This window comes from Styela clava, chromosome 1 (assembly GCF_964204865.1).
Source record: "Styela clava chromosome 1, kaStyClav1.hap1.2, whole genome shotgun sequence".
Taxonomy (NCBI): domain Eukaryota; kingdom Metazoa; phylum Chordata; class Ascidiacea; order Stolidobranchia; family Styelidae; genus Styela; species Styela clava.
The window spans coordinates 23,910,831-23,936,648 of record NC_135250.1 but is presented as its reverse complement, the minus strand read 5'-3'; the positions used below and the strand labels follow the sequence as shown (position 1 = coordinate 23,936,648).

General features: G+C 32.5%; 2 protein-coding genes across 3 annotated transcripts; both read right to left on the bottom strand.

The window, feature by feature from the left end:
* Positions 1-1,709: 1,709 nt before the first annotated feature.
* On the bottom strand, positions 1,710-12,917 carry LOC120325439 (uncharacterized). 2 transcript variants are annotated; one of them, XM_078112322.1, is made up of 17 exons: positions 12,410-12,917; positions 11,600-11,671; positions 10,721-10,906; positions 10,427-10,498; positions 9,824-10,012; positions 9,586-9,657; positions 9,137-9,328; positions 8,822-8,893; positions 8,325-8,513; positions 7,816-7,890; positions 7,418-7,627; positions 5,626-5,697; positions 5,300-5,491; positions 5,115-5,186; positions 4,264-4,464; positions 4,011-4,082; positions 1,710-3,615 (listed from the first exon to the last, which is right to left on the bottom strand). In XM_078112322.1, exons 1-17 carry the CDS (start codon positions 12,533-12,535, stop codon positions 3,397-3,399), a joined length of 2,283 nt encoding a protein of 760 aa, XP_077968448.1. In that variant the 5' UTR covers positions 12,536-12,917; the 3' UTR covers positions 1,710-3,396. The 2 variants fall into 2 exon arrangements, with proteins under 2 accessions (XP_077968448.1, XP_077968449.1); XM_078112323.1 differs by lacking the exon at positions 5,115-5,186.
* Positions 12,918-13,148: 231 nt separating this feature from the next.
* On the bottom strand, positions 13,149-25,214 carry LOC144424957 (uncharacterized). The gene is made up of 17 exons (XM_078114142.1): positions 25,178-25,214; positions 22,751-22,947; positions 22,148-22,282; positions 20,839-20,994; positions 20,514-20,570; positions 19,719-19,944; positions 17,519-17,703; positions 17,267-17,338; positions 16,784-16,981; positions 15,824-15,895; positions 15,399-15,587; positions 14,804-14,875; positions 14,449-14,649; positions 14,263-14,334; positions 13,661-13,849; positions 13,433-13,504; positions 13,149-13,358 (listed from the first exon to the last, which is right to left on the bottom strand). Exons 1-17 carry the CDS (start codon positions 25,212-25,214, stop codon positions 13,149-13,151), a joined length of 2,340 nt encoding a protein of 779 aa, XP_077970268.1.
* Positions 25,215-25,818: the final 604 nt, after the last annotated feature.

Here is a 25,818-nt window from a genome sequence, read left to right as displayed (position 1 = left end):
AGGGAACTTATTTGCTTTGACTCATATTTGTTTGGCCAGGAACTATACGCAAAAAGTTATTGACCAACTCAACCAATTCTCTTTCCATTTAAATTTTGTTCGCAGAACTATCGTTAACAGTTATTTCAAGTTTTTGCAATATCTTGTTTTTGTTCACGTACAAACTCAAATTGTGCAAAAGAAACAATATGAATATAGCCTTAGAAATATTTCTCATGACTAATATTCACAATATGAATATGTATTCGTCTGATTTATACTTCACTGTAATATATTTCCTATATCGATTGTATGCTAAACAAGCGTCTGTATTTACTCTGTTACACGTTTTCTCGATATTTGTAACTTTCGTATATCTTCACCAAATGCAGACCTGAACTCGAATTCGAGGAACAGTGTAATATGAACAGGTCAAATTTTCGAAATACGTCATGCCCAGCTAATTTAAATTATTTGCTCAATACGAGTTATAAATAACCCGTTGAAAACCACTAAAATATATCATATATCCATTGTATACTAACTGAATACTAAAGTATTTAGTCTGTGTAATGTTTATTCCGACTTTTGTATACTTTCAACAACTGCAGGTCTGAACTCGACTCTGATGAATAGTGCGAAAGTTCTATACCCTCAATATCTTTATTTAATCTAATTAGAATAAAACTTTCATAAATTGCTGTCGTTTCTCAACCCTCTTGAAATGCCCGAGATAAACAAGAAATTTTATCATTTCGACGATCGCGAGGGTTTCTGCAAACTAAATTAATTATTCATCCGCGTCGTTTTCCTTAGGGAAAAACCTTCGGTGAAATCTGTCTATCTACGTTTCACCAAACAAAGTTAGTGTTCGTCTAAACCTGGATATGTGTGACGTCATTGCGATATAACGGCACATTATACATCATTTTGCGCATGCGCACTTCAATTCACTACACAAAGTAGTTGAATATATAATAAAATTTATATTATGTTGTAGTCAGTAGACGTGAATCTCTGATCGATTTTGATATTCTAAACTTCAATGATAGGGGTATTGAAATATGATATTACCAGAACACGTTATGGATATTCGGTGCTCCCGAAGTATGCGAACCAAGATGGCGGACATCGGAACGTAACATGGGTAACAGGTTAGGGTTAAGCGCTATTTTTTTTTCAATTTTACTTATTTTAGTCCTATTATCAGTTCGAAGACTAGCCAAGAGCCTCCCGTAGTATTTATACCTAAAATTATGGCCTAACCCTAACCTAGTACACATACTACATTCCGATGTCCGCCATCTTGGTTCGCATACTTCGGGAGCCCCGGATATTCGATATATTGTTTGCAATGCAGGAAAATATACTTTTAGTTTATTGACCTCGAAATATTATCATTTAATAAATTTTTACCTGCAACAAAACACTATTTTAAAGGTATTAAAGGTATTTTAAAGATCTTAGGTATTGTACAAAACATTTGGATGTGTTGAAAGTCTCTAAGAAACATGTTGGAAAACGATTGACCGCTAGTCTATCGCAATACAAGACCGTTTTATAAGCTGAATGTTAAAGGTGCCTGACTCTTGTTACAACACTATCAACTTTATCTAAATCCTTTCACTTTGTTACAGAAATCACCAGTACATCAAAGTACATCGTAAAATCGAATTTCATATCCCAGAAATTTTCTCTTGAGTACAAAAGAGGATACTAAACACGAAAATTCTTTTAATTGTTATATTACACTATCATAAATAATAATAACCATAAATAGCACGACAATTAATACAATTATGAAAAGAAAAGTCATTAATCACTCCAAAAAGTGAGTCAATTTCATTTTGCATTAAATACAGTTTTCCTTAAACCGCCTGGATGCACAAAATATTAGTATTTTTATTATACTCTAACACGTGATGCGGCATCAGATTTTTGATGGAATAAATTTTGCTTCGTCATAGAATTCAGATTCGGGTATTTAAAAAGCAATGCGTGATATGAAATAATGAATAAATACAATAATGAACAAATTACAAAAACGGGAGTCGGCTTGTTACAGTTGTCGCTGGGTCGCGAAAAACTCAAAAAGTCATCTAGTCAGCGACACCATGCAGCTAAATTTAAGCTGCAAATATAGCAACAAAACAACTCAACACTACACATTTACTTAATTAAACGCAATCATACAATGAAAAAACAATAAATAATTTGAGATAAACCACGGGATGCCACAATCACTATAGTATATTAAACATTTACTTAATTAAAACACAATCATACAAAGATAGAACATCAACAAATCGGAAATACACCACGGAATGCCAAGATGAGACTACAGGGTAATAGGTGATGCAATAGCGACATCTGTAAATAAGATATGCCTCAAGAGCTTCGGATCACAGCAAAATAATGTGCCCAGCAATGAGATTTTGGCTGCTAGGGCTGATATTCGTCGAATGTTTTCTGCTAATAGCGAATGTTAGTAAATTATTGGCTCATAAAAATAGTGCAGATTGAATCGCGCGTTCTGCAAAATTTGTGGCAATGATACTGGGCTGAAAATGATAAAGCAAGAGCAGGACACAAGCAGACAAAAGCAAATGGTAACTTACAATAGTTATTGTGTAGAAAATGTTAAAGATGCTATACTTGACGAGCGTGGATGAACACAGATGGGTATAGCAAGCAACACAAAGTCAGGCACTTAAGTATTGTTTTCAAATGATGGCAACTAGGCCTACAAGCATCCAGGTATAGGCTTTTCAGTGCATATAAGCGCGTATAATTACTGTTTCGAATGTTTTTAGGAAGGTTATTCTATAATTTAAATCTAACAAATTTGATCGAGTTTTGGGTGAGTTTGGTGCTAAAGCGATTCAAATATTAAAAACATCGAACTGAGAAACGCGTTTCACATGAACATTTCTCTGTTTTTAAAAATAGTTAGTGAATGCAGAAGGTATAAGATTTTATCCCAAATAATTATTAACCGTTTTGTGACATTAATCATTTTTATTTTTTTAAGTAGCTTGAGTTTCTTTAGTGGGCCAACGCGTAATGCTTATTAGACGTCATTATTTTCTACCGTCTATTCCTACAACAAATTTACATTAGTGGACACTGTGACCATAACGTTGAATGACATTTTTAGAAAAACATATTTATTGTTTTTTTACATTTTTCTACTAATGTACATTGTACATAACTGTATTTTCTATATTGAGAGTAAAATTGAAATGTAGGAGTTTTTCTCTATGCAGTACAGAGAAAATGAAGAAAATGTCACTTGAAACAATGTCGGATCAAAGAATCTAGACATAAACATTCTTATTCTCCTAACTTCCCCAATTATTTATTTGTAGTTGTAGTATTTTACTTAGGTGTTTGTACAACTCAGGCGAATATATTTGCTTAAAGACTGTCGTACTCTTTTGTGTAAAGATTGTCAATTCTTGAACTCAGATCTGTTTTTGCTGAGTTCTCACACCAAGAACAAGATGGACAGCCTGCCGGCGGAAACTTCGAGACAGCGTTACTTTCTGCTTCTTTTTTATTGAGAGCGTGGTCGGCCTTCATTTTCTTTTTTATATTAAATGCCAACCAAATATTCTCCTTGGCTTCTTTTTTTGACTAAAAGTTATTGTAGTATATTGTTAATGTTTATTTATAAATAAAATTTACTTGAAATTATACATTACTTTATAAGTGTTAAAAATTATTTGAGCAGACGATAAGAGATACTAAAATTGAGTAATTACTGTTTAACTCCAAATTTTTAAAAAAATAAACAAATAGAAACACTTGAGTAACTCAAAGAAATCCATGCAAACATATTTTTTTAACATTACTTCTTCTAGACAAATGTATTTAAATTATTCCATTTCAACGTGTCATTTTGCATGAGTCGGAAACGCTTTAACAGCATCAAGGTGTCATGCCATTGCAGGTGAGCGAAAAAAACATTATTTAATAACAAACAATAATTTAAATATACAATACGTATCAATGAAAACAAATGTTCTGACTTTGTTGACTTTTCCTCTGTAAAATCCAGCATACTTGTTGATCACTTCTTGATACTTTACTTTGCGTTCACTCTTAAAATGAGTTCAGTACAATTAAACACTTAAATTCAAACACTTAAACTCAAACACTAATAACTGTAAGTATGTAATATACATGACCCCTACTCAATAACGTGACCATTCGAACCATTCAAAATGGCATGTCAGCAATTCAATAACTATGGATATTAGAGAACATAAATATACACATTACCATCAAGGAAGTATGTTCGATGATAAATAACTTGCGAGCTAGTTCTATATCGTTATCTCTTTCGGTTTGGAATTTCATAAACTGGCTTGAAAGTTTGTCCACAACAGAATCGTTCATTTCGAGCCCGTGTGCCATATCTCTTATGCCAGAGTGAGCGTTGCTGAAATCGGAATCCGAGTGAAAGCACGTGTTTGCAAGCTTCTGTTAACATATTCAAAAGCATTATGGTATATTATATGAGTGTATATAAAAGCGTCAGAAAGAATAAATAAAAAGTTTGTTGGTTTAGTCTAGTAGATATACTATTGTCTTACTAATTAATAATTTATTAGAAAAACTGAACTTTTGCTAATGCATTTTAGTAAAGCAATATTGGGATTTAAAAGGGAAAGTATTAACTAGATTTTGTATCTCATACGTAACACGTTTTTATACTTTCGCTTCCTACAACAACGCTGATGACGCATGGAGAGATAATATATTTGAAAGAAAAAAAAAAATTATATTCAAAATTGATTTTGCTGGGTTTACATAACGCTAACATAACAATTACTACGGTTGTAGCCCGCAACCAAGCCCATTCTAGCATCCCGTCTTCTCTGCGGTGATAGTATGATAAGATTTATTAAGCAACATAGGACGTTGTAATATTTTATTTAATACTAGAAAAAGGTTGGCAGTGCAAAATTGCCAACTTTACTTCTGTTAGGCACCGCTGGTTTAGATACTTCGTGCACAAAACCAGCACTTAAAGTCAGAGTTATTTAATTTATTTTTCTTAGCAACAATAGTAAGAAAAATGTAAAAATCGACACAAGTGTGAAAATTTTTGGCATATCGATGTCACTCACTTCTTTCATTTTATTTTTATACTGTTCAATTGCTTCTAACTTTGTTTTTGCGAGAACCGCGTTCATTTGATTCTACAATATAAAAAATGTATTGCTGTTATTGATGTTTAAACATTGTTTGCATAATTTTCAAAGCGTATGTGCTGAGAAATAATATATATGACAACGGTTATATAAATTTTTACTATTTTGTCTTGGTTATTGTTTTTAATTTCCTCAAATATATTCATCATTTTTTCTTCGAATTTTTCTTCAACGAGCTGCTGAACATCCTCCGTTAATGACGACTTTTTGTTTTCTATCCATCGTTTTGTTTTTTGTTTGCAGCTATTGTGGCAAGTCCTCAGAGCCCTTTCGTCCATTCCGTATTTTGTTTTCTTTGATTAGAAAAAAATTAAAAAAAGCATTGCTTGAACAATTTCTGAAAAAATCAGATTTTGCAAATTGTTGTGTGAAATGTGAACGAATACTTACAAGCTCAGATAAAAACGCATTACACTAATTTACATACTATTTCCATAAACGTGTTGTATTCTGCTGCCGCTTCATCCATCTTCTCATTTGCCATCTGTTCGCATTTAACCTGGGAATAAAATATTATTTATAAAGTCATTTATAAAGTTTCAGAACATCATTAATAGGAAGGAAAGGGAAAATTAATTTCACTATTTACAATTCAATACAAAGCGTGAAATTGTATTGTGTATATTTTGATCAAGATACAATTTCAGGAAAAATAAAGTTAATGTTATGCGCAGTACAAAAAATATACAGCCATTCAGATGATATACATAGAAAATATAATGTCATACATCGGGGATGGCGAACCACTGACCCGCGGGTCACAAAATGACACACCTCGTTTTATTCGTGACTCACAAAGGCACGAATGAAATAAAATAAATGCTAACATATCAATGAAAATTGATAAAACCGGCTTCAAATTAATCTTGCAATAAATAGACTAGACTATTATAATGTACCGTCAGTTGGGCAGTCAAGGCTGCTATCGCTCATATTCAAATTTATATTTCCGAGCCGGTATGGTAATTTTTTAAAACCTCTAATCTTGGACGCGTGTCTGCACGGCTGTTTACCGTAATTCGGCTATTGGCTCTGACATCGTTTATGACATAACAATGCAATTGATCTGTTCATTTCTCGCAATGTCTTGTCTCTTTCGGAAGAGCATCTGCGGACTGTTTTAGGGGTTATACGAGAACTAGATGCTCCTTTGCTTTTTATTAATATGCGTGCCGTTAAAAGTCCTTAATAAAAGTGATGCATAATCCCAAATCTACACCAACACCAACAGAAGCTTAGAAAAGATTTGTTTCAGAAGTTTTTTAAGATACAAACATTAAATATCAGTGACCCACTCTCTTCTGATCCGCGATAAAAATATAAATTTTGACCCATTTATCGAAAATGATTCGCCATCCCTGCCATACATAATACGTATGTCTAGGATGCTTTGGCTTTTTATATATTCATATTTATTAGCCCTATATGTATGTGAGTTGGTTGTATATGCATATTTTGTTGGCTTTATTTGTATATGATTCGCATGTATGCGCATATGACATTACAGCTCTTTGAATTACACAAATGACTTAGTGTGAACATTGAGTACTGTATATGTATATGACATTTGATTATATGTGCATTGCTTGAAGTAATGCACATTATATTGAATTGGCTGTATATGCATATGACATTGACAGTGTATGTATTTTCAGCTAAATGATCTCATATGTTAAGTTGGCTTTATTTACAAAGGACATATATATGCATATTAAAATTGAGTGTATATGCATATGTCATTGACGTTCTATTTATATAAGTGCCGTTTGCATGTACTTTAATTACTTTAATAAATGCATATATATTATATTTATTTTCCTGGATATGCATATGGCGGTAAATCTATTCGTATATCATATTACGAGAGCTATTCACAGCACTTTGCGCAATTCTGATGGAGTCACGTGACAAAACGTCGAAGTGGAAAACGAACGTCATAGAGCCTACAAAATTTTTTAAAATAAATAAATCTTCTAGCGACAACAATAAGTATTACCTACTGCAAATTTCAAATCAATTATTTATGTAATTAGGGGAGATCGATTTTATCACATTAACATAACATAATAACAACAACATAATAACCGAACGATATATAGTTCCACTTCGTGTCCATATAGTATATCAGTATAATATTAAAGTATCATTCTTTCAGACTCTGAAACTGATCTATCATTTTATTTTTATTTTTCACAATGTTCAATAGATAATTTATTTACTTTGTGTTGTGTGTTAACTCCGTCAAAAATCTTTTTTTCATCATCGCAAAGTTCCTTCAGTGTATCTAGGCAGGCTTGGACTACATTTTCATTAGGAAGATACTTCTCGGGAAGTGTGTCGTAAGAATCAAACTTCACTTTTGCATGTTTGATAGCTGTTCCATGGTGCGAGACCATCGTATCTTCACGGCAATAAAGTGTACCACAAAGCTGTGAATTATGAATTTATAAATAAAATCCAGAATATTTAGCGTTATTCTATAATTGATAAATATATTTAATGCACACCAATTTTACTGTTTTCCAAAATAATTGAAATGAGATCAGAATGATATAAGTTTTGCGCAACGTCAATATACGTTGGCGAGCGAGTTATCGCCCAACAACACATAGATTACCTCTTTCATTTTCTGTTTGTATGCATTAACACACTCCAACTGGACATATTTTTCCAAACTTCGTTTTCTGTCGACCTACAAAGCAGAAACAGAATACGAAAATTTTAAGACAATAAGATAAATGTTATATTGTTGAAAATTTTATTTTAATTGAAACAAAAATCCAAAAAGCCGTATTAACTAAAGTATTTTAATTAGTAGGAATTTTAAATATTTAAAGTTAGAGATATTTATAAGTCAAAAACATATGAACTCGTTTAATTCTATGAAAAAAATTTCTACTTTTGTTTCTTTAATAAAGTTTTTGATTGCATTTGCTAAAAATGTGAGTTACAATCGAATGAATTTATAATTTCGTGGTGAATATTAGAAATAAAGCATGAACTGTAAATGATCTTTTCTCATAAAAGTATCGTTAATGCATTTAACAATCGAAGCGATTACTACTTTGCTTACCCTTGTAACGTTTCATAATGAGATTCATTTTTTTTTGTTTTATGAAATCCTACCTTCAAATCTTCATTTTGTTGCTCCCACTTTGAGAAATCGGTTTTTATTAATTGTTGCAATTTGTCGAAGCATTCAGTTTGAACAACTTTTGGGAACTTTAATGCTTTGATTTTGGATTTAGCTCTATCAGATGCATCATCGTGAAACCCTTTTAATGCGTCGATGTTATACGTTCTAACACCAATAACCTGTGTTTTGATTTCAATATGAGATGATTTTACGCCATATACTACTATAAATTTAATACCTCAATCATTGGTAGATTTAAACTCTTGTTTTCAAATATAATTAACCATAGAGGAAATTTGTGCAAGCAGCCCTATCAAACTCTTTTATGTTCGTTTTAGATAAATCTTTCTTGATTGAACTTACTGCCTTTTTAAAAGATACAAACTAAAATAAGCCAACTTTTTAACAATAATCCGGGAACTTTAAAATAGTAATAAATGAGATAGTAGTGGGATAGTAGATAATTAATTAAACGTTACTACCTCACCTTTTTCATTTCTTCATTATACAACGTTTGCGCCTCCGAAACACATTCTTCTCCTTCATTTTTTTTCTTTTCCTAATAAAATAATTCGATTTTATATTTCGATAATATAAAATGAATATCTTCAAAAATAAACATTCCAGCCACACAATTTATTATCATCATCCAGTAAAAATATTTTTTCCTGTGAACAGCGATTAACTCATTCACCAACATAAAAGTGTTCAAAAGCGTTTGCATCTCCTCGATTCCGCGAAATACAATTCATCTACCGGCCTATATCTGTTTCAAATGCAAAACAAACTATATCTTTCAAACCAGAAAATCGCTGCGCTGCTGTTTAAAATCCTCCCAGTCGGACTTTATGTTTTCCTCCAACTGTTCTTTGTGTGTTTGTACAATTTCTTTGTTTCCAACAAGTTCCTCTCGATCGTAACGTTTCACAGTTGTCTCCATTGCTCTATCGTGATGAGGAGTGAGATCTTCTTCTTCTACGATGTTTTGTCCAATCTTACAATAAACATAATTAAACCACAAAATATTAAAAACAACTAATATTTGAACATTCAAACAGAAACATAACAAAATTTGACTACCAACTTTATTGATTCACTAATTTAAATTTCTATTTTTCAATTAAATGTGATTAGTCATCTACATAGCCATCAATTTTGTATAATCATCTGAAATTATCTATTCTAATTATATATATAGCATATAGCAATATACTAATACTAGGTATAAATAAGGTAATTAATATATCTTACCCGTTTGATGAGCGTATTGTAATGCTCCAAACACCGGCCAATTTTATCTTTGCAAAGTGCTTTCAACTCGACCTGTTGTATATGTTTAGAGTCAAGTACAGCTAAATAATGTAAGGAACAATGAGCTCTGATAATATTGCTCAAATTTACCTTAGTTTAGTGAACACGGTTCAGAATAGACTCTTCGTTTACAAACGCTCGAATACAAGTGCGAATGTTAAATATATGTATGTCTTACCTCTGCTTCTTTGTTTGTGTTTGTTAAATCTTCCTTCCAATCTTCAATTGCGTTTTCCATATTCTCTGCACACAATTTTTTCATGGATGTAGCTATTTGCATGTTCTGAAAAGCATTTTCCGCCTTTTTTTGAGCTTTAAAAAAATAGTTCTTCAGATCTGCGGCAGAACAAGAATGTTCACCGGTGTTCTGAAATAAATTATATATATATATATATTGAACAAATGAGCAATGCTAAAAGTTTGAACACAAGTTTTATACGATGTAGTATCAAATTTTTTACCGTACTCGTCTGTATCCTTCCTTATAAAAAACTTCCGGCTTTGCGGATTACCAGATGGTTAAATGCTATTCACAACTGCCTCACGGAGCAATTTTTAATTTTGTTGATATTATCGTACAAAACTCATCATACAAAGTCAAATACCATTGAGCTCACAGAATTTTTTTAAATGAAAATAAATGCGTTCAGCGACAACAATTTCCAGGCATTGAAAATTGCGGAGCAATTAGTTCAATATTTGATGGGAAAAACGATTTTTTACAACAGCAACAACAAAATCATAGTGTAACGATTGAAAAAGGGTAGATTTGTCCACTTACCGATTCCACTGCGCGCTCGAAAGTCCTTTTTATCCTGGCCATGTATTCTTCACACTTGCTGCCAGCCCATTTCTGATAAAATATAAAAACGATAATGGGTAGTATTTTATACCATTCATATACCCAATGCCTATTTTTTAATATATTTTTGCTTTGCTTTGTTCTAACATTTAGTTTATGAATAAAATCGTCTTTGCTTTATGGGCACTCAAAATATAAATTCTGAATGTAAATTCGGAAATAATCAGAATGAATTTAGAATATCTTTTTATGTGAGTATTCAGATCATTCAACCTTTTTGTCGGCTGCCGTCTTCTTGTAGTGCAAATAACGCTCTTCGATCATTGTCGATAGTACAGTCATTGAATTGTCTCGAATAGTTTCATCCACTTTAACTTGTGAAATTTTGTCGATGGCAAGTTCTTCAGCTTCTTTGTGCTTTTCTTCGAGTTGAGACTCATCGGGCAGACTTTCGCATGCCTTTTGAATAAAAATATAACATTCAATTTAATATGAATGCCTGAAAAAACTTTTTATTTTAGGAGGTATTTGGAATGTGTTTTTCTCGAAACCATGCATGACTATTGTATATACCAAAGCTACTCAACAATTTCCACGGAAGGTCCGTTTACAAAACTTCAAAATTACTGCGTCTCGGACATTTCAGAAAACATATTTCACTATGTAAACAAAACTACGTTCCTGAAAATCAGCCTGAGTGGAAAATTCGTCTGGTCATTTGATAAAAAACAAATTGTTACGACATCGTTGAAATATTGCCGATTAGGCAATGTTACGGAATTAAACAATTACATCGATACTCGAGAAACATACTGGCATGCTGTCAAAATTCATTCGCCCGTGGTTCAGTGAAGATGTAAAGAGTATCAAAATCATCTAAAACTATAAAACGATTCTTGTCTTACAAACATAAACAAACAGACGAGGTTCAAATTAAATGGTCGAAAGAGTTCCAGATTCGGAACGCGGTCCGCCAGTTCACTAGCCCTGGTATATACAGTACAACAGCATATTTATACATAAATTTTATGCGTAAGTACATGTAATAATCTACAATGAAGTTGCTTATTTAATCACAAATAGATATATATATTGAGGAGAACTGCAAATGAAAACTTTGCTCCTTCCCTTGTCTGTAATATAGTATTTTACCTGATTCATTTCTTTGTTGTAGACAACCAGGCTTTCACGAACAATTTCTTCTTGCTTTTGTTGAAGATTTCTCTTAAAAATAAACGTATTAATATTTCACCTAGGAAAAAAAGTTTACATAGCTTTGCTTGCACTGACCAGATAAAAAACAATTGGGTTGATACAGCAGACCAATTTTTAATTGGAAGTTTAATTTTGCAAATGTACGTGGGTGTGAATTTACCATCAGTAAATATTTATGGAGAGAACAGGGTGAGCCTACGAATCTCAATAAGTCGATGTTATTGAGATTCGTAGGCTCACCTTGTTCTTTCCATAAATATTTACTGATGGTAAATTCACACCCACGTACATTTGCATCTGTGAACTGAACACAGCACATTAGCACCTGCATACTTTTGCACCTACCGGCATTTGGACCCATCGACATTTACATCCACAGATTTTAGCATATAGATTGCACTCGGCACATTTTCACCCACGCACATTTGCACTTATGTAAATGCACATAGGTGCAAATTTCCAATGGTAAGAATGTACGAGGAAGCAATTGTTCATGGGTGAACTTTGTACGCGGGTGCCAAAATATGGAGATGCAAATCTATGGGTGCAATTGTATATGGGTGCACTCTGTATGCGGGTGCAAAATTATGGCGGTGCAAATTTATGGGTGCAATTGTACATGGGGGCAAAATTATACAGGCGCAAATGTCCTGGTTGCAAGAGTACGTGGGTGCAAAGATAATGAAATTTTATTTACTGTATCTGGAAACAATTTGCTGTAAAATTACCAAATTAAATATAACTAACTTGTTTGTTTTTGTTTTCTTGCTTGAACGCGTTGAATAAGCCATTCAACTTTCTATTTAGATCTGCTTTAGACTGCAGACAGATTTTTTCTGGTTTTAAACGATTTTTTTCCATAAAATCTTCCATTACAATATCCTTGATTCGCTCATGTGTTTCTTTCAGTACAATTTCTTCCAATGCTGCGGGTGCTTTCAACTCCTGCAAATGAAATAAAATGAAGAGAAATACTGAGAAAATTTATTCAATTTATACTTGGCTGAAATACTAATCTTGACTCGCATTTCACCGTGGAATATTATTGAAAAATTAGCTGTTCCAACCTCACGACTTAGCTATTGTTCGTGTCTTATTTTGACCTTTTCTTGTGTTTGATCAGAGATTATTTTATCATAGTTTTTTTTAATTTTTTACCTTATTCATCGAATTTTTATATTGTTGTTTGAATTCATCTATCGTTTCATCCATTTCACGTATAATGGCCTCCTAACAAACAATGAAAGAAAACAAAAATAATTTTATTCGAAGAATATAAGGAACAACAGAACTACTTCACTTTCGCGTTATTGCTTTGAAGAGTTAAACTTCTGCCTAAAAAATTGCGCATTCTTGATTACTGCTACGTTGCATGCGGATCTACCAACAAAAATGCAGATTGAAAGGAGCAGTAAATAGTTAAGTACAAGCTACTCTACTTATATAATTTATATATTTATATACAAATTGGCTTAACCAAACTAAACTACCCCATCCAAACCTTTAGATTTTGATTTTGCTGTCTAACATCTCTCAGAAGTTCAACAAGTCCAATGCACAAATCATTTTTGTGCTGTTCTATAACTTTCGCTGGACCTTTTTGACTGAGGTTTTGAAAACTCTCTAATGCATGCAATTTTGCGGTATCATGAATTGCTTCTATTTCTTGGTCTTCTTTCACATCATTTCTGCATTTCTGTGCAAAAATATTTACGTGAAATAAGAAAACCAAACGCACTCTTATTTATACCACGATGATATATATTGCACCTCTTCAATTTCATTTTTCGCTTGTTTAAGGCAGTTAGTCACCTCTCTTCGACACCAGTCATGAAACTCTTTCTGCAAAAAAATACATAACAATTAAACTAGAACAACGCCGAAGTTTTTTTTCCCTAGAATGACTGTAAAATATAATAAGATAAAAGTGTCAAGTTTTATTCGAATAAACGAACCTCAAACTCATATATCAAATGTTCAAAATAACATTTACTGCACCTGATTTTCTTTGTTCTGTTTACGAACGATGACGTATTCATCAGCCAAAACAGAATCAAGTTCTTCAATGCATTTTTCGCGAACGTATGGAAGCAACTTCATTTCATTGAGATGTTTCTTAGTAGTTTTAATACATTTGACATTGATATTATCTAATTCTTTCTCATTCTTTGCACTTTCTCCCATTTCCTGCATTGTGTTATAAATTTGATATTTTATTTACACATAAATATTTTATTGAAGTAAAAGGAATGAAAGAAAAGATTTTGTGGGATTTTTCAGTAAAATTGCAGTAACATAATGTCAAAAATTCCGAGCTATTACTGAAAATAGGAGAGGCTAAAATAAAAAAATAAGAACATTTTACTATGTTTGGAGATTTGGTCTGGAATTCATACAAATTTTTAAAATTATCTCATTTTTTAGGCATTTAGTGGCTGCTCCAGAGATAATATACTACTAAAAACTCTTTTTGAAAAGGATAAAAGCAAGCCAGAGGTAGTGATAGTATTCTGTGATATTGGACTTGGAAATATTTCCAATGATAAAACTGCTATATTGAAAATATACGATTCTCATGAACAAGCTAGAAAATTTATTACCTGGTGCATAGCCTCGGAGTAGTATCTACGAAGTGTGCCGAGTTCACGCTCAATTATCATACTCAGATACCTCTGCAATATATTATAAAAAATGTTATTTTGTAGCAATTGGTAGCATATTGGTAAAATAAGCAATCACGTATATTTATAATGTTCACTACATAGTACATAGTCTGTGTTGAATACCTTAGTTTCCCTTTGTAGTTCAATGGCAACAGCATGAAGTTCATCGAGTTTGCTTTTTAACGTGTCATTTAGATTTTTTTTCAATAAATCGGGAGCATCCAACTGCATATATTCACCGAAATGTAGCTTTGCATCACATATAATTTGATTGATGATATTCTCCAATTTTGTTCTATCTTCAATCACCACTTGGTCAAGTTTCTAAATGGCGAAATAAAAATATACCAGGTATTAAAAGGAATCATTACGTTAAGCGTCAGTTTCACATTGATGCAGATTTAGTAAACGGGTAGCATTGGAAAAAATATGTTATGAAGTATTTGGAGCGTATATTATAATTTATTTTATTAAATACCTCTTTTAAAATACGCTTCGCCTTTTTCTCAATTTCGGATATTTTTTGAATGCAAGAAAATTTCAAAGCTTCCTGTATAAATAAATTTGAATCAATAATTAAAAAAAGCTTAAGTAGAAAAGAAAACCTATAAATTACCTAAAACATTATGAGACATAATTTTTTTTTTTAAATCCTAAAAAATCAGACAAAATGCATTTTTATTGATGTTCAGACATTTATTTCAAAATAATATAAAATATTTAAAAAAAAACTCCACAGGAAAATAGTTGGAATAACTGGTATTATAGCAACGCCATTGGCCATTGTTAAGGACCACAACGAATAGCTTGAATGTGTTTGTCTTTTTGTGATCTAATTTGGTTTATATTATACATTGAAAAATATGGAATTGATCCTATTTGTTATAACTAAACAAAAATAAATTCATATGCTGCTGGATAGAAATAAAGAATAACATAGATTAAGATAATCTAAATAGAAGAGTGTACGATGAAGTCAGATATTTCAAAAATAAAGCCAAATTCAGAAAAAATAGTTCAACAAATTCCTAATATTTCTTATCTACGGTCACAAATCCAAATATCAAATTTACCCGACGATTCTTGCAACTTCGAATTGTTTCTTCACACAACTCGATAATCCTTTTTTTCACTGTAGCAATGTATTCTTTGTCGTATTCAGGAACACCAAAACCTTTTTGTTGAAATCGTTTCGCCACAAAAGATTCGAGATGTTGACATTCCCTGGTTATTTCCGTCTTTTCTGCGTGCTGTCCCACCTTCTATAAAGTTAATTTCAAATTATTCTGCACATTTATTTGTCCGAAATAAAATGGCTTTTGCAAGAAAATGCATTGTTTTTGTTTCTAGAAATATATATGTGTATAAAATTACGAGAAAATAAATTAATTATTTATATATACAAACAGAAACTAAAATTACCACAACTGCAAATGTGGCGTAATTTTAGAATTTATTCTTTTTTATTCGACAAATAAGACTTCATGTATTTAACAACCTGTTCCAAAGATGTTTGCATCTCTTTCATTTCCTTTTTTATAAATTCTTCATATTGGTTTCTGCATTGAATCTGAACAAAAGTATAATTTGATTCGTTCTAGCAATATTTTTAGGAATGGGTTCCTTAGAGAAATATTAATTTTTTGCCAACTTTATTTTGTCCGATTGTTACATTAAAATAATGCACTTTGCATAATGCATAATTCCTAATTAATTAACACCATATTATAGAAAAAGTGGAGCTAAAGCACATTAGTATTGTTGAAAAATAATCAATACTGCAGCATTTTCTTTATATTTTCAATGGTTTAAAATACAAGTGTCCTTTCGAGAGTTATTATTTCCACTATTTTGGGGGGTTTACTTTCTTTTTTAAATATGGAAAATGATCTACCAAAGGTTGATACCATTTAGCACTAGACTCTTGATTATGTTGCTGTACTGATGTGATTAATAAAACAAAAAGATGGTTTCGACTTTAACTACATTACTAACAGCTGCCAAATATTTTTTAGGTAATGAGGTAAAATTACATCGCTGATTTTTATTACTCGTTTTGTCATTTAATTTACAAGTTCTGATGATAAAAATAATTTTTTTCATGATCAAAAATATCTCAATATTGATAAACAACCTTCTTTATTAGTATTTACTCATATTATGCTAGTTTAAAAGTTTTTTTTTTTTTCAATGTGAGCAAGCTTGTAAAAGTAGAAAAGGTAATGTAAAAACGAATATTGCCATCTAGTCTAAAAAAAACTATTTTCAATTTTTCCGCAAGAAGGAGCACATCATGCAAAGCAGAGACTAAAATTAATGGAACATTGTTCATTTCTCATTTCTCTGGTACAGAAGTGTCGGTTTTAATTTTTCTCTAACAAACACTGACTCCTAAACCGATGCAGCTAATGTTTCCTAAATAAGCTTAAAAGAAGAATAAAATACTGGAAATAGTTACTTTTTTTGTGTTATTACGATCAGACATCTGCTCCATATCATGTCGTAATTGTTCCACAAGATTTGTTTCACAACGTTTTCTCGCTTCGTCGCCTCCGTAAAACGGTTTTTTCCCAAATTCAATCATTGATTTCTCAAACGCAGCTTTTGAAATTTGACTGAAAAGTTCTTCGTCCACAAATGTCCATTCGCCAAGTGACTGAATATTAAAAACGAACAATGTAGTTGTACAAAATTTAACTTAGAAATAACTACCTGTTCTTAAACATACTTTAAATACTGTCAATTTCTGAACCTGAACAAATAGGTCTGGTATGAATTTAAAAACTTTATGACCTAAACAATAAAAATAATAAATAATGATGCAAACACCGAGGTCCGGGGTGAAATGCATTTTTCATCGAGTTTGGGGGGAGGATGAACGTGTTCTCATTAATGTATAATAGTTTAGTCAGTTTTCGAATGACAAACAAGTTTTACCCACCTCCACAATAATTTCTTCTAAATTTCTTCTCATTTTTTCAATAACGTTAGCTAAAAACGCTTCTGTTTGTGCCTGTAACACAAGTATCCAATTATCACAAGTATTCGTGATGTGACATAGTAAAATTGTTTAACCCATAAGAAATTGCTGTTTTGAATACAGAAATTAATTGTTGTATTAAACAAAGCATTGATAAATGCACTAAACGTTAAAAGCTATATTAGTTGAAATGCAATAAAAATGAAAACAAACCTGCAAAAAATCTTTAGGTGTTGGTAATTTGTCGCTTTCCAGAATTTTTGCAAACTGCACTGCTATTTCCGTCAATTCCAATCCTTTTACGGGTTCCTCATTATATTTCTTCATTACAATTTTTCTAGGGTCGAACAAAAAGTGAACAAGTTTGTCCACGTATTCTAGGAATTCTGAATCAATATCTGTAAAAGTTGATTAGAGATTTGTATGATTATACGCCTGTATAACAGTAAAAATGAGTAGTTAGTGGTATACCGTTCTATGCATTCTATATATATCAGGGGTGCACAACCTTTTTGCTATTGGCGGCCACATTGCATTCCTTTGTATTCAATACGGCCTCCAGGGGCTTAATGCACGCGTCGACGGCGCACGATTTTCTTTGGCTTTTATGACGTCGTAACCGCGTATTTGACCCATGCGAGGTGCAGTCTGCCCAATTATAAAGTATGTAGGACTACTTGGAAGTATAATATTCACATTTTAAACAGATTTTTCTTTTCGGTGGACCTATTCTTGAGCAGATATATTGCAGCAAGTTGAATAATGGTTGTACAATTATGTAAAAACGCGTGATCAATCTGAACCATCGTGTCGTCTGACTTTTTTGCAGTGCTTCTGTTTTGCTTCAATATACGCCAGCATAGCCGCCAAATCCTATATTTTGAACTTTTTTTTATTTTGTTTTGTTTATAGGATTTTGTATGTGGACGGCCGCATTATTTTTTCACGACGGTCGCAGGTTGTGCACCGTTGATCTAGCTAGATAATGTAGAAAAATAATATACAGGGTGTCTCAAAAGTAAGTATACAACCCATTACAGCCGGATGGCATATATTTAGTAATTATAATTAGTAAATTTAGTTTATTTATTATCTTGAGAAGAAATTATAATTTTTAAAAAAACAAATAGTATTATATCTGCGTGGATTATTTCCGCGTGGGAATTGGCTAGTTATATAAATAAGACGGGATTGAACTCGAGCGAGTCATATCGATTCATGCGTCATAATAGGAAAATCTACCTTAATACAACCAAATACTCCAAGAATATAAACTATCACATTACGAAATGTGCTATGCAGTAGTAGGAAGATATACTATCACATTACGTCTCGTCAGCAGTCGCAGTTATTCGTTAGAGAGTGTCCTCTAGCAAATAGAGAACAAAAAATTTGTTCCTAACCATTCAGATGCAAATGATTTAGTGGAATCGGACATTTCTTATGTCGCACAACCTGACGCGAAGACACGACCTGTCCAAACATAACACGTCTTCACTATGCGACGGCGTAAGCTATAAGACCTCTTACGGTCTCATTCTGTTGCTATAACAACTAGGAAATCAACGATACCAAACATGCGAGATTGCTGTTATGATAAAGAATGACTCGTTCGGCAGGAATTGAAAAAGGTTGATTGTTTGTTTACAAGCTGATGCTTACTCAAGCATAAGCGTGACGTCGTACGAATAATGGTCCAGAAGCGACATCTAGCGTGTAGAAAACAAAACAAAGCTTCCAACGAGCCCTGAGTGATGTGTCAGGCGTTATTGGTTAACGAGAAATTATAAATTAAAAAAAAAAAAAATTGGGCTTAGATGTACCGGCAGCAATCGGTTGTCGATTTGCTTTTCAGATACTCATCATTGAGCGTTCATTTCCTCACAAAACATAGTATGGATCAGTAGTAAAATTTAGGTATTGTTTGAATTTTTCAACAACCCACAGAATGACAAGTAGGTTACCCCGAGAAATTAGGTCAAAAATTGCTGTTTGGCAAGAAGCATTAAAGTCATTCGGCACTTTTACAACGATGACTTACGATAATCAAATTCTCTGTTAACGAAGCGCTGGGTTTGCCTTGCTGATTAACATGCTTCTCGCCCAACAGCAATTTTGCCTCTCATTTCTCGGGGTAATCACCTTGTCATTCTGTGGGTTGTTGAAAAATGCAAACAATACCTAACTTTTATTTTTTATTCATATATATATACTATGTATCCTAAAGAAAGGAACGCTCTATGATGAGTACCTGAAAAGCAAATCAAAATTAAAAGTGTATACTTACTGTTGAGACATCCTGTATATATAATATATATTCTTGTACTTCTTATCTTCTAAGTAAACTTTTTTCTTTTTACCTACATTTAAAATACCCATAATTAAAATGCAAATTGAACCATTTCCTTCCAACCTCGCAAAGATCCACTGAATTTCATAGCAGAACTCTCAGCCACACTTTTTCCAGGATACGGTAAGAGAAATGAGGAGACTTTATGAAACAAATCTTTAAATGTTGAACGCTTGATATTGTCTTTTGTTTTCCCTTTCATCTGATCGTCAACGTAATCCCCTCCTGCCTCTGAGCCATAAGGATAATCTTCGGTATCAGCCCAATCACGAACGAGAAACGTCAAAGACTGTGATAAAACAATTGCTACAGAGGGATGTTATGGTGAGCATTGAAAAGCACTAGGTATTGGAAGAAAAATAGCGGGGTGGAGGAGAATCAGCAGTTAATTTATGATTAATGTGGCTATCAGAAGAACTTAGAATCTCCTACTGGAGGTTTTATGAGGTTTTTTTCTGAAACTTCATCAAGAAAAGCATGTCATCACCAACCCGCATAAAAACGAAGCAATGGGAAAGCGACATAAAAATTCGCCCAATACTTAAACGAGAATATCGGTCGGAGACCGAGGACTTATCGATCTTAGATCGGTAATTAGTTAATACCTCGCTAATTATACGACATAATTAACCCAAAATAGGCGCCTGGTCCGAGGTAAGGTGCATGCAGATGCAAAATTTGGAGCAGATTCAACCACGCGTTCGTGAGATATCGCGTTCATCTAACAGACACACACACACACACACACACACACACACACACACAGACAGACAGACATACATACAAATACCTATCAATATACTTACCGATCTTAAGATCGATAAGTAATTAGCATGCAATAAATTAGTTGATACTCACCTGGAAAATGCTATCGTCTTGAAGTTTTCTCGCCATCTTAGCATGTTCAAGGAACGTCTATCAATATCAAAAGTAATAATCTAATGAGGAGTTCTAATGAGTTACTCGAATACAACATATAAAGTAAACTATTATACAGGTTATGAAATATCACTGATAAAAGATCGAATTAATCGACAATCGTAGAAGGGTTGTGCAATAAAAATGCTGATTACATCGTATAAATAATTTCATGGGGAAATTTATCAGAACTCAAGATAAATTATAAATGCCATGTAATAGAGTCTTGGTAAGTAGCGCCAAATTCAAAAAACATAAATATTACCTCAAAAAATTGAAGTTTGTCCGTTCGTAAACATTTGTTGACGTTATAAATAAGGTGAGAGCTGATTGCAAGGCTCATCGTAATTATTTTAGAGCTTTGAGCAATGTCGTTTTCATTATCAAATGCTCCCTGTGTGTCCATTAAAAGTATTGCTACCTGAAAAGGTTCGATAGGGTTGGTAACGTGATATAAAAACTACAGACAAAGTATGCATACACAGCCTAATTTGTAAACATATAAAGCCAATGATATATGTATATGTAGCCAATCCAATATGCATATACATCAATTTGTGTGATGCACATACACAGCTAATTCCATAAAATGTGCAGCAATTTATACAGACATTTGAGTGATGCACATGCAAAAGTCAATGTCAAATATGCATATACACGAAATGTCATATCATGGACAGCCATTGTCATGGGCATATACAGCCAACTCATACACATGTAGAGCTAACCAAATATACATATACATCAAATGGCATATGATGCACAATCAATGTCATATGCATATACAATAAAATCAAGAACATATAGTGTAGATCAAAAATACATATATACGGTCAACTACTTTGCATATAGAGATAACCAAATATGCATACAAAGCCAATGCCATATTTATATAAATTCAATATTTTATATATATATATATATATAAGATATTGGATTTTTGTTTATATATATATAAAATATACAGCCGATTCAATTTAATAAATATTTCAAATTATATTTTAATACAATATATTTTATTTATATATATGCATATTTAGATGGCTGTCTATACACATATGACATTGAGTTTTCTATGTACACACTTGAATGTATATTCAGTTGACCTATATAATACAACAATGTATTTTGTGTATACAGTACATCATTTAAATTGCTGTATATTTATATATGTACATGGTACTTGCTTTGTATATACATTATTTCAATGGCTGTATATTATATTGATTTGATATTGATCTGCATATCCGTATAACATTGGCCGCATGCACATTTGGCATTGGTTGTATTTGCATATTTGGTTTGCTCTATATGTACATGATTTGGCTGTATATGCATGTAATATTGGCAGTATGAGCATAGGACATTCACATTCCGTTATAAATAAAAATTCAAAGAGAAGAAGAAGAGACATAAAAAGTAATATATATATATATATGTAGAGAAAGACCCATAGAAAGTCTGAAATTCAAGTCCGATCATTTGATAAGCCATAAGCGTCAGTATTTTAGAACGTTATTCACAACAAAAACAGTGGGATTCAATAAAGAGAAATATGAGTAATGTGCATTAACCTTATTTTTTCCATGAAGATTTGCAAAATATGGCTTACTCCACATCAGTATACCCATAGTATTTGACTTTGTTCCCCCGCGCCATGAAAAACCTGCAAGTGTTTTTTTCTCATCCCCGTCCAACCAACTAGACGACTGCAGAGTAATATAAGAGAAATCACATTTTTAAATATTTATTTACAAAGTGATGAGTATGTTAGGCCGTTCAACGCATGAAAAAATTCCCGTTCTGTTACTGTTCGAATCAAATATGTTGTTGGATGATTATTTTAAAATTTTTCCATCGAGTTATTGTAGCATAAGCCAGTGAGCAATCAATAATGACAATAAACAATTCCATATCGTTAACTTTGAATTACATTATGGCCGGCACAGTAAACAGATCAAAGTTCACTGATACCTTACTTGCAAATTGTATTTCTTTGTAGAGCTTTAATACAAAAAGCACGCTCATCAAACTTCAGAAAGGTGATTTTCGTATTATTTTGATTAATTATAAAATGGTTTACAAAAACGAAAAAATGCAAATTGTCATAAAGAAAACCAGATCTCTTTCGAATACATTGTTAATTTTTATTTATTTAAAACAACTATGATACATACCATCCCAGACTCAAGATATTTGATGAATAGATTTAGTATGAAAGATTTTCCTTCACGCATTGCTCCGGCGACAGTTAGCACCATGACTTTTCCATCTTTCACTCCTTTTTGATTCAGTATCCTAAGTAGATTATCTTTTAGAAATATCTGCTTGCCGTTCTCGTCTTTGACGTATATTGGTATTGCTTCACCTTCATCTATTAATAACAAAAATTGTTTTAGAGGCGCTAGATAGCGATCTAGATATAAATGTGTGATATTTAATGGTGCCGTTCTATCGGCAAATAATAACACAAACCTCATTATTGGATTTTTGTTTATATTTGTTGCAATGAGTTAAACATGACATAATTGCATTATTGGCATAAATTGGTAGTTAAACTTCAAGCACAAATATTATTGTTGTACTGGTACGGGTCAGTGTGGTCTAAATAGCACGCGCATTGTCTATATTTCGCTGACTTCAATGAGACAGACTTTGGTATATTGGAATATTCCAATCAAATACATAATGTTCAAAAGCGTGACTGAAATTGAATATTCAACAAAATAAAAGGCCTGGGATAATATATTGAAATAATCTGTTTTTGGTGATAGTATTGAAGGTAAACTGTATTGGTCCAAATTCATTGAACGCAATGATGCGCGCATATAAGGCGTTTGAAAGGGCGTAAGATGCAGCCGGAAATGCCCGAAATTCAAGGCTCTCGCAGTCGCCAATATATTTTGATCTTTGCCGAGAGAAGTTTACATAAAAAAGAGAGAGTTTCACAGTGAGAGTTGGGTAAAGTTATCTAATATCCCTCACGGTTCAAGGTTGTATGTCCATATGGCCTACACTATTGTCCATTGACCTCAACTATCACGCATCCAGTAATTTATATTTTCAACAATGGATGACTTGATTGGCCGCTAAGCCGCAAGTGAGCAGTAGAGATGCATTTATTTATCGTCGGTAATTTGACTTATTTGAGAGCTTTTGAATGCGTAAAATTAATCGGGCGCAGAAAATGAGAGCATTAAAGATTTGGAAGTTATCCATTTTTTCAACTTGAAGGTTGTAACTTACTAGATCCCCACTCTTCCAGGATTTTGTTTTTAACGATAGCGGATGACATCGGCCGATAAGTAGTGAGTGAGCGGCACAGATGAATTTATTTGTCGTCGGATTATGTAAAGTGCTCGACTACATTAAATCAATCGACTTATCGAATAAGAGGTTCCTTCATTTTTCTTTAGAGAACTTTATAAGTAATCGCATATAGAGTGTAAAACAAATAAACTGACTCTTTTACAAAATCTATAAAGTATAATTTAGACGTAAACTCATTGAGTGAAACCCCTAGTTTACTCATTACGTCACCTTTTTGTACACTTTATGTGATGTGCTATATATTATTGAGTTTTTATAGACTATATAGTTTCTATCGATTTTAAATTTTAAAATATGATCCTGCCCATCATGTGCACGAATTCGCGATGTTTTGCTGTGTCATAATGTCAGGAATTTTTGTTATGATCTTGTGTGGAAGCGAATTTAACTTCCTATGCAGCAATATAATTATGAATTTCATATGACATTTGGAAGTATTAAAATATCGTTTACATTTCGAACTTATACACCTCGCTGTGATAATGGAACGTCGCACAACTAGAAGAAGAATTCAATCAATCTGAGCGATGGGTGGTAACCAAAAATCGTCCGATAAGTCCAATTAAGGTTTTTGAAAGTTCATTTTATTTGCTACTCAACAATGAAAGAGTGAGCCTTTTACGACATCAGGAAGTTACAACAAAGTGAGTGTTTCGAGCGCATTAGGCATTTTGGTGCCGTTACAGAATAAAAAATATGTAAGCGTTTTATCATCTCAATATTTTAATAAGTACTTGCTCCAAGATTATAGCTCTCTTCATGATTCATAATACATGTTCAGATTATGATTTCTAAAAGTTTTCATACGATAACTTAGGGATCGACAAAACAAGAATAGACAAGCTTGATTTGGAGCGCTGACTTTTTGAAGAGAAAGATATTCATTATGGGCGATTCGCTATCTCTTTTTACACAAGTATGATATCGACTGAAAAGTAAAACCAATAAATATAGAGTAAACTGTAAAGTCTTTTTTAAGATTCAGAAGAGAATAACGCAGCCAACAGCTGAAAATGCGAAAATAGAATTTTTTTTCTATATTTCGACGTTTCGAAAGGCCTTCAACAAAACTTTGAGTTAACGGTAATAATTGATATATTGGGCAAATCTCCGCGTTATAAAATGGATAAAAATGGTCATGTAAAATTTGCCAGATTATTGGCTGAAAAAGGATGCATTCAAGTCATTGAAACAGTTTTGTAGGTAATAATATTTTTTGATTGCACTATTAAGAAAAAATCTACTTATATACAGATAATAGGTAAAACGCATACCTTCATAAAATTCGTCTTTTTCCATACAAGTCGCCATATTCTTTGATACTTTGTTGATTTAAAAATAAGCTAGTTATGCCAATCTATTTGAAAAAGTGAAAAAAGTAAAAAACTCTTATACACTGCCTCAAAATGTTGAGGCAGTGTATAACTAAAGTTTGTAGGTATAATATCTTGAATTCAACTTTTTAGTAAAAGTTCTTGTCTTGATATTATACCTACAAAATTCAACATTGCTTAGCAACTGATCAGCTCAGGTGAACAACATCGGTGTTAATTTATCAAACTTGGCCAAACACAATTTTAGTTGCATGTTTACATTAGAAATATTAAATCAGAGAATAAAATAGATTCCAATACTCCTGTGTCAATACTTGATTGTCTATCAAGCCACGTATAATATCTTTCGAACAATTCAAGACATTTAGATAATATTACGCGTTTAAATTGTACGCAAATGAACTCGAGAGGCGTAAGGACATTTATTTTATAGAACGGATAAAGAAAAAATGGCGTGCACACAAAAAACAAGACGACGCACCATATTAGGCGTTGTGTTGGCCGCTTGGTCGATGCCGAAGAAGCTAAACGAACACTGAATGAAAGAAAAGGCATAGATTACAATGCAAACAAATCCAACA

Coding starts and splice junctions, on each gene's coding strand:
- LOC120325439 (XM_078112322.1), bottom strand. CDS start 12,535: ATGGAAGATTTTATGGAAAAAAATCGTTTAAAACCAGAAAAAATCTGT. Junction 11,672..12,409: donor AAGAAAACAAAAACAAACAA/GTTAGTTATATT, acceptor TTTATTTTTAAG/AGAAATCTTCAACAAAAGCA. Junction 7,891..8,324: donor AACAAAATGAAGATTTGAAG/GTAGGATTTCAT, acceptor TCTGCTTTGTAG/GTCGACAGAAAACGAAGTTT.
- LOC144424957 (XM_078114142.1), bottom strand. CDS start 25,214: ATGGCGACTTGTATGGAAAAAGACGAATTTTATGAAG. Junction 14,335..14,448: donor AACTACAAAGGGAAACTAAG/GTATTCAACACA, acceptor AATATATTGCAG/AGGTATCTGAGTATGATAAT. Junction 13,850..14,262: donor ACTCCGAGGCTATGCACCAG/GTAATAAATTTT, acceptor AACACAATGCAG/GAAATGGGAGAAAGTGCAAA.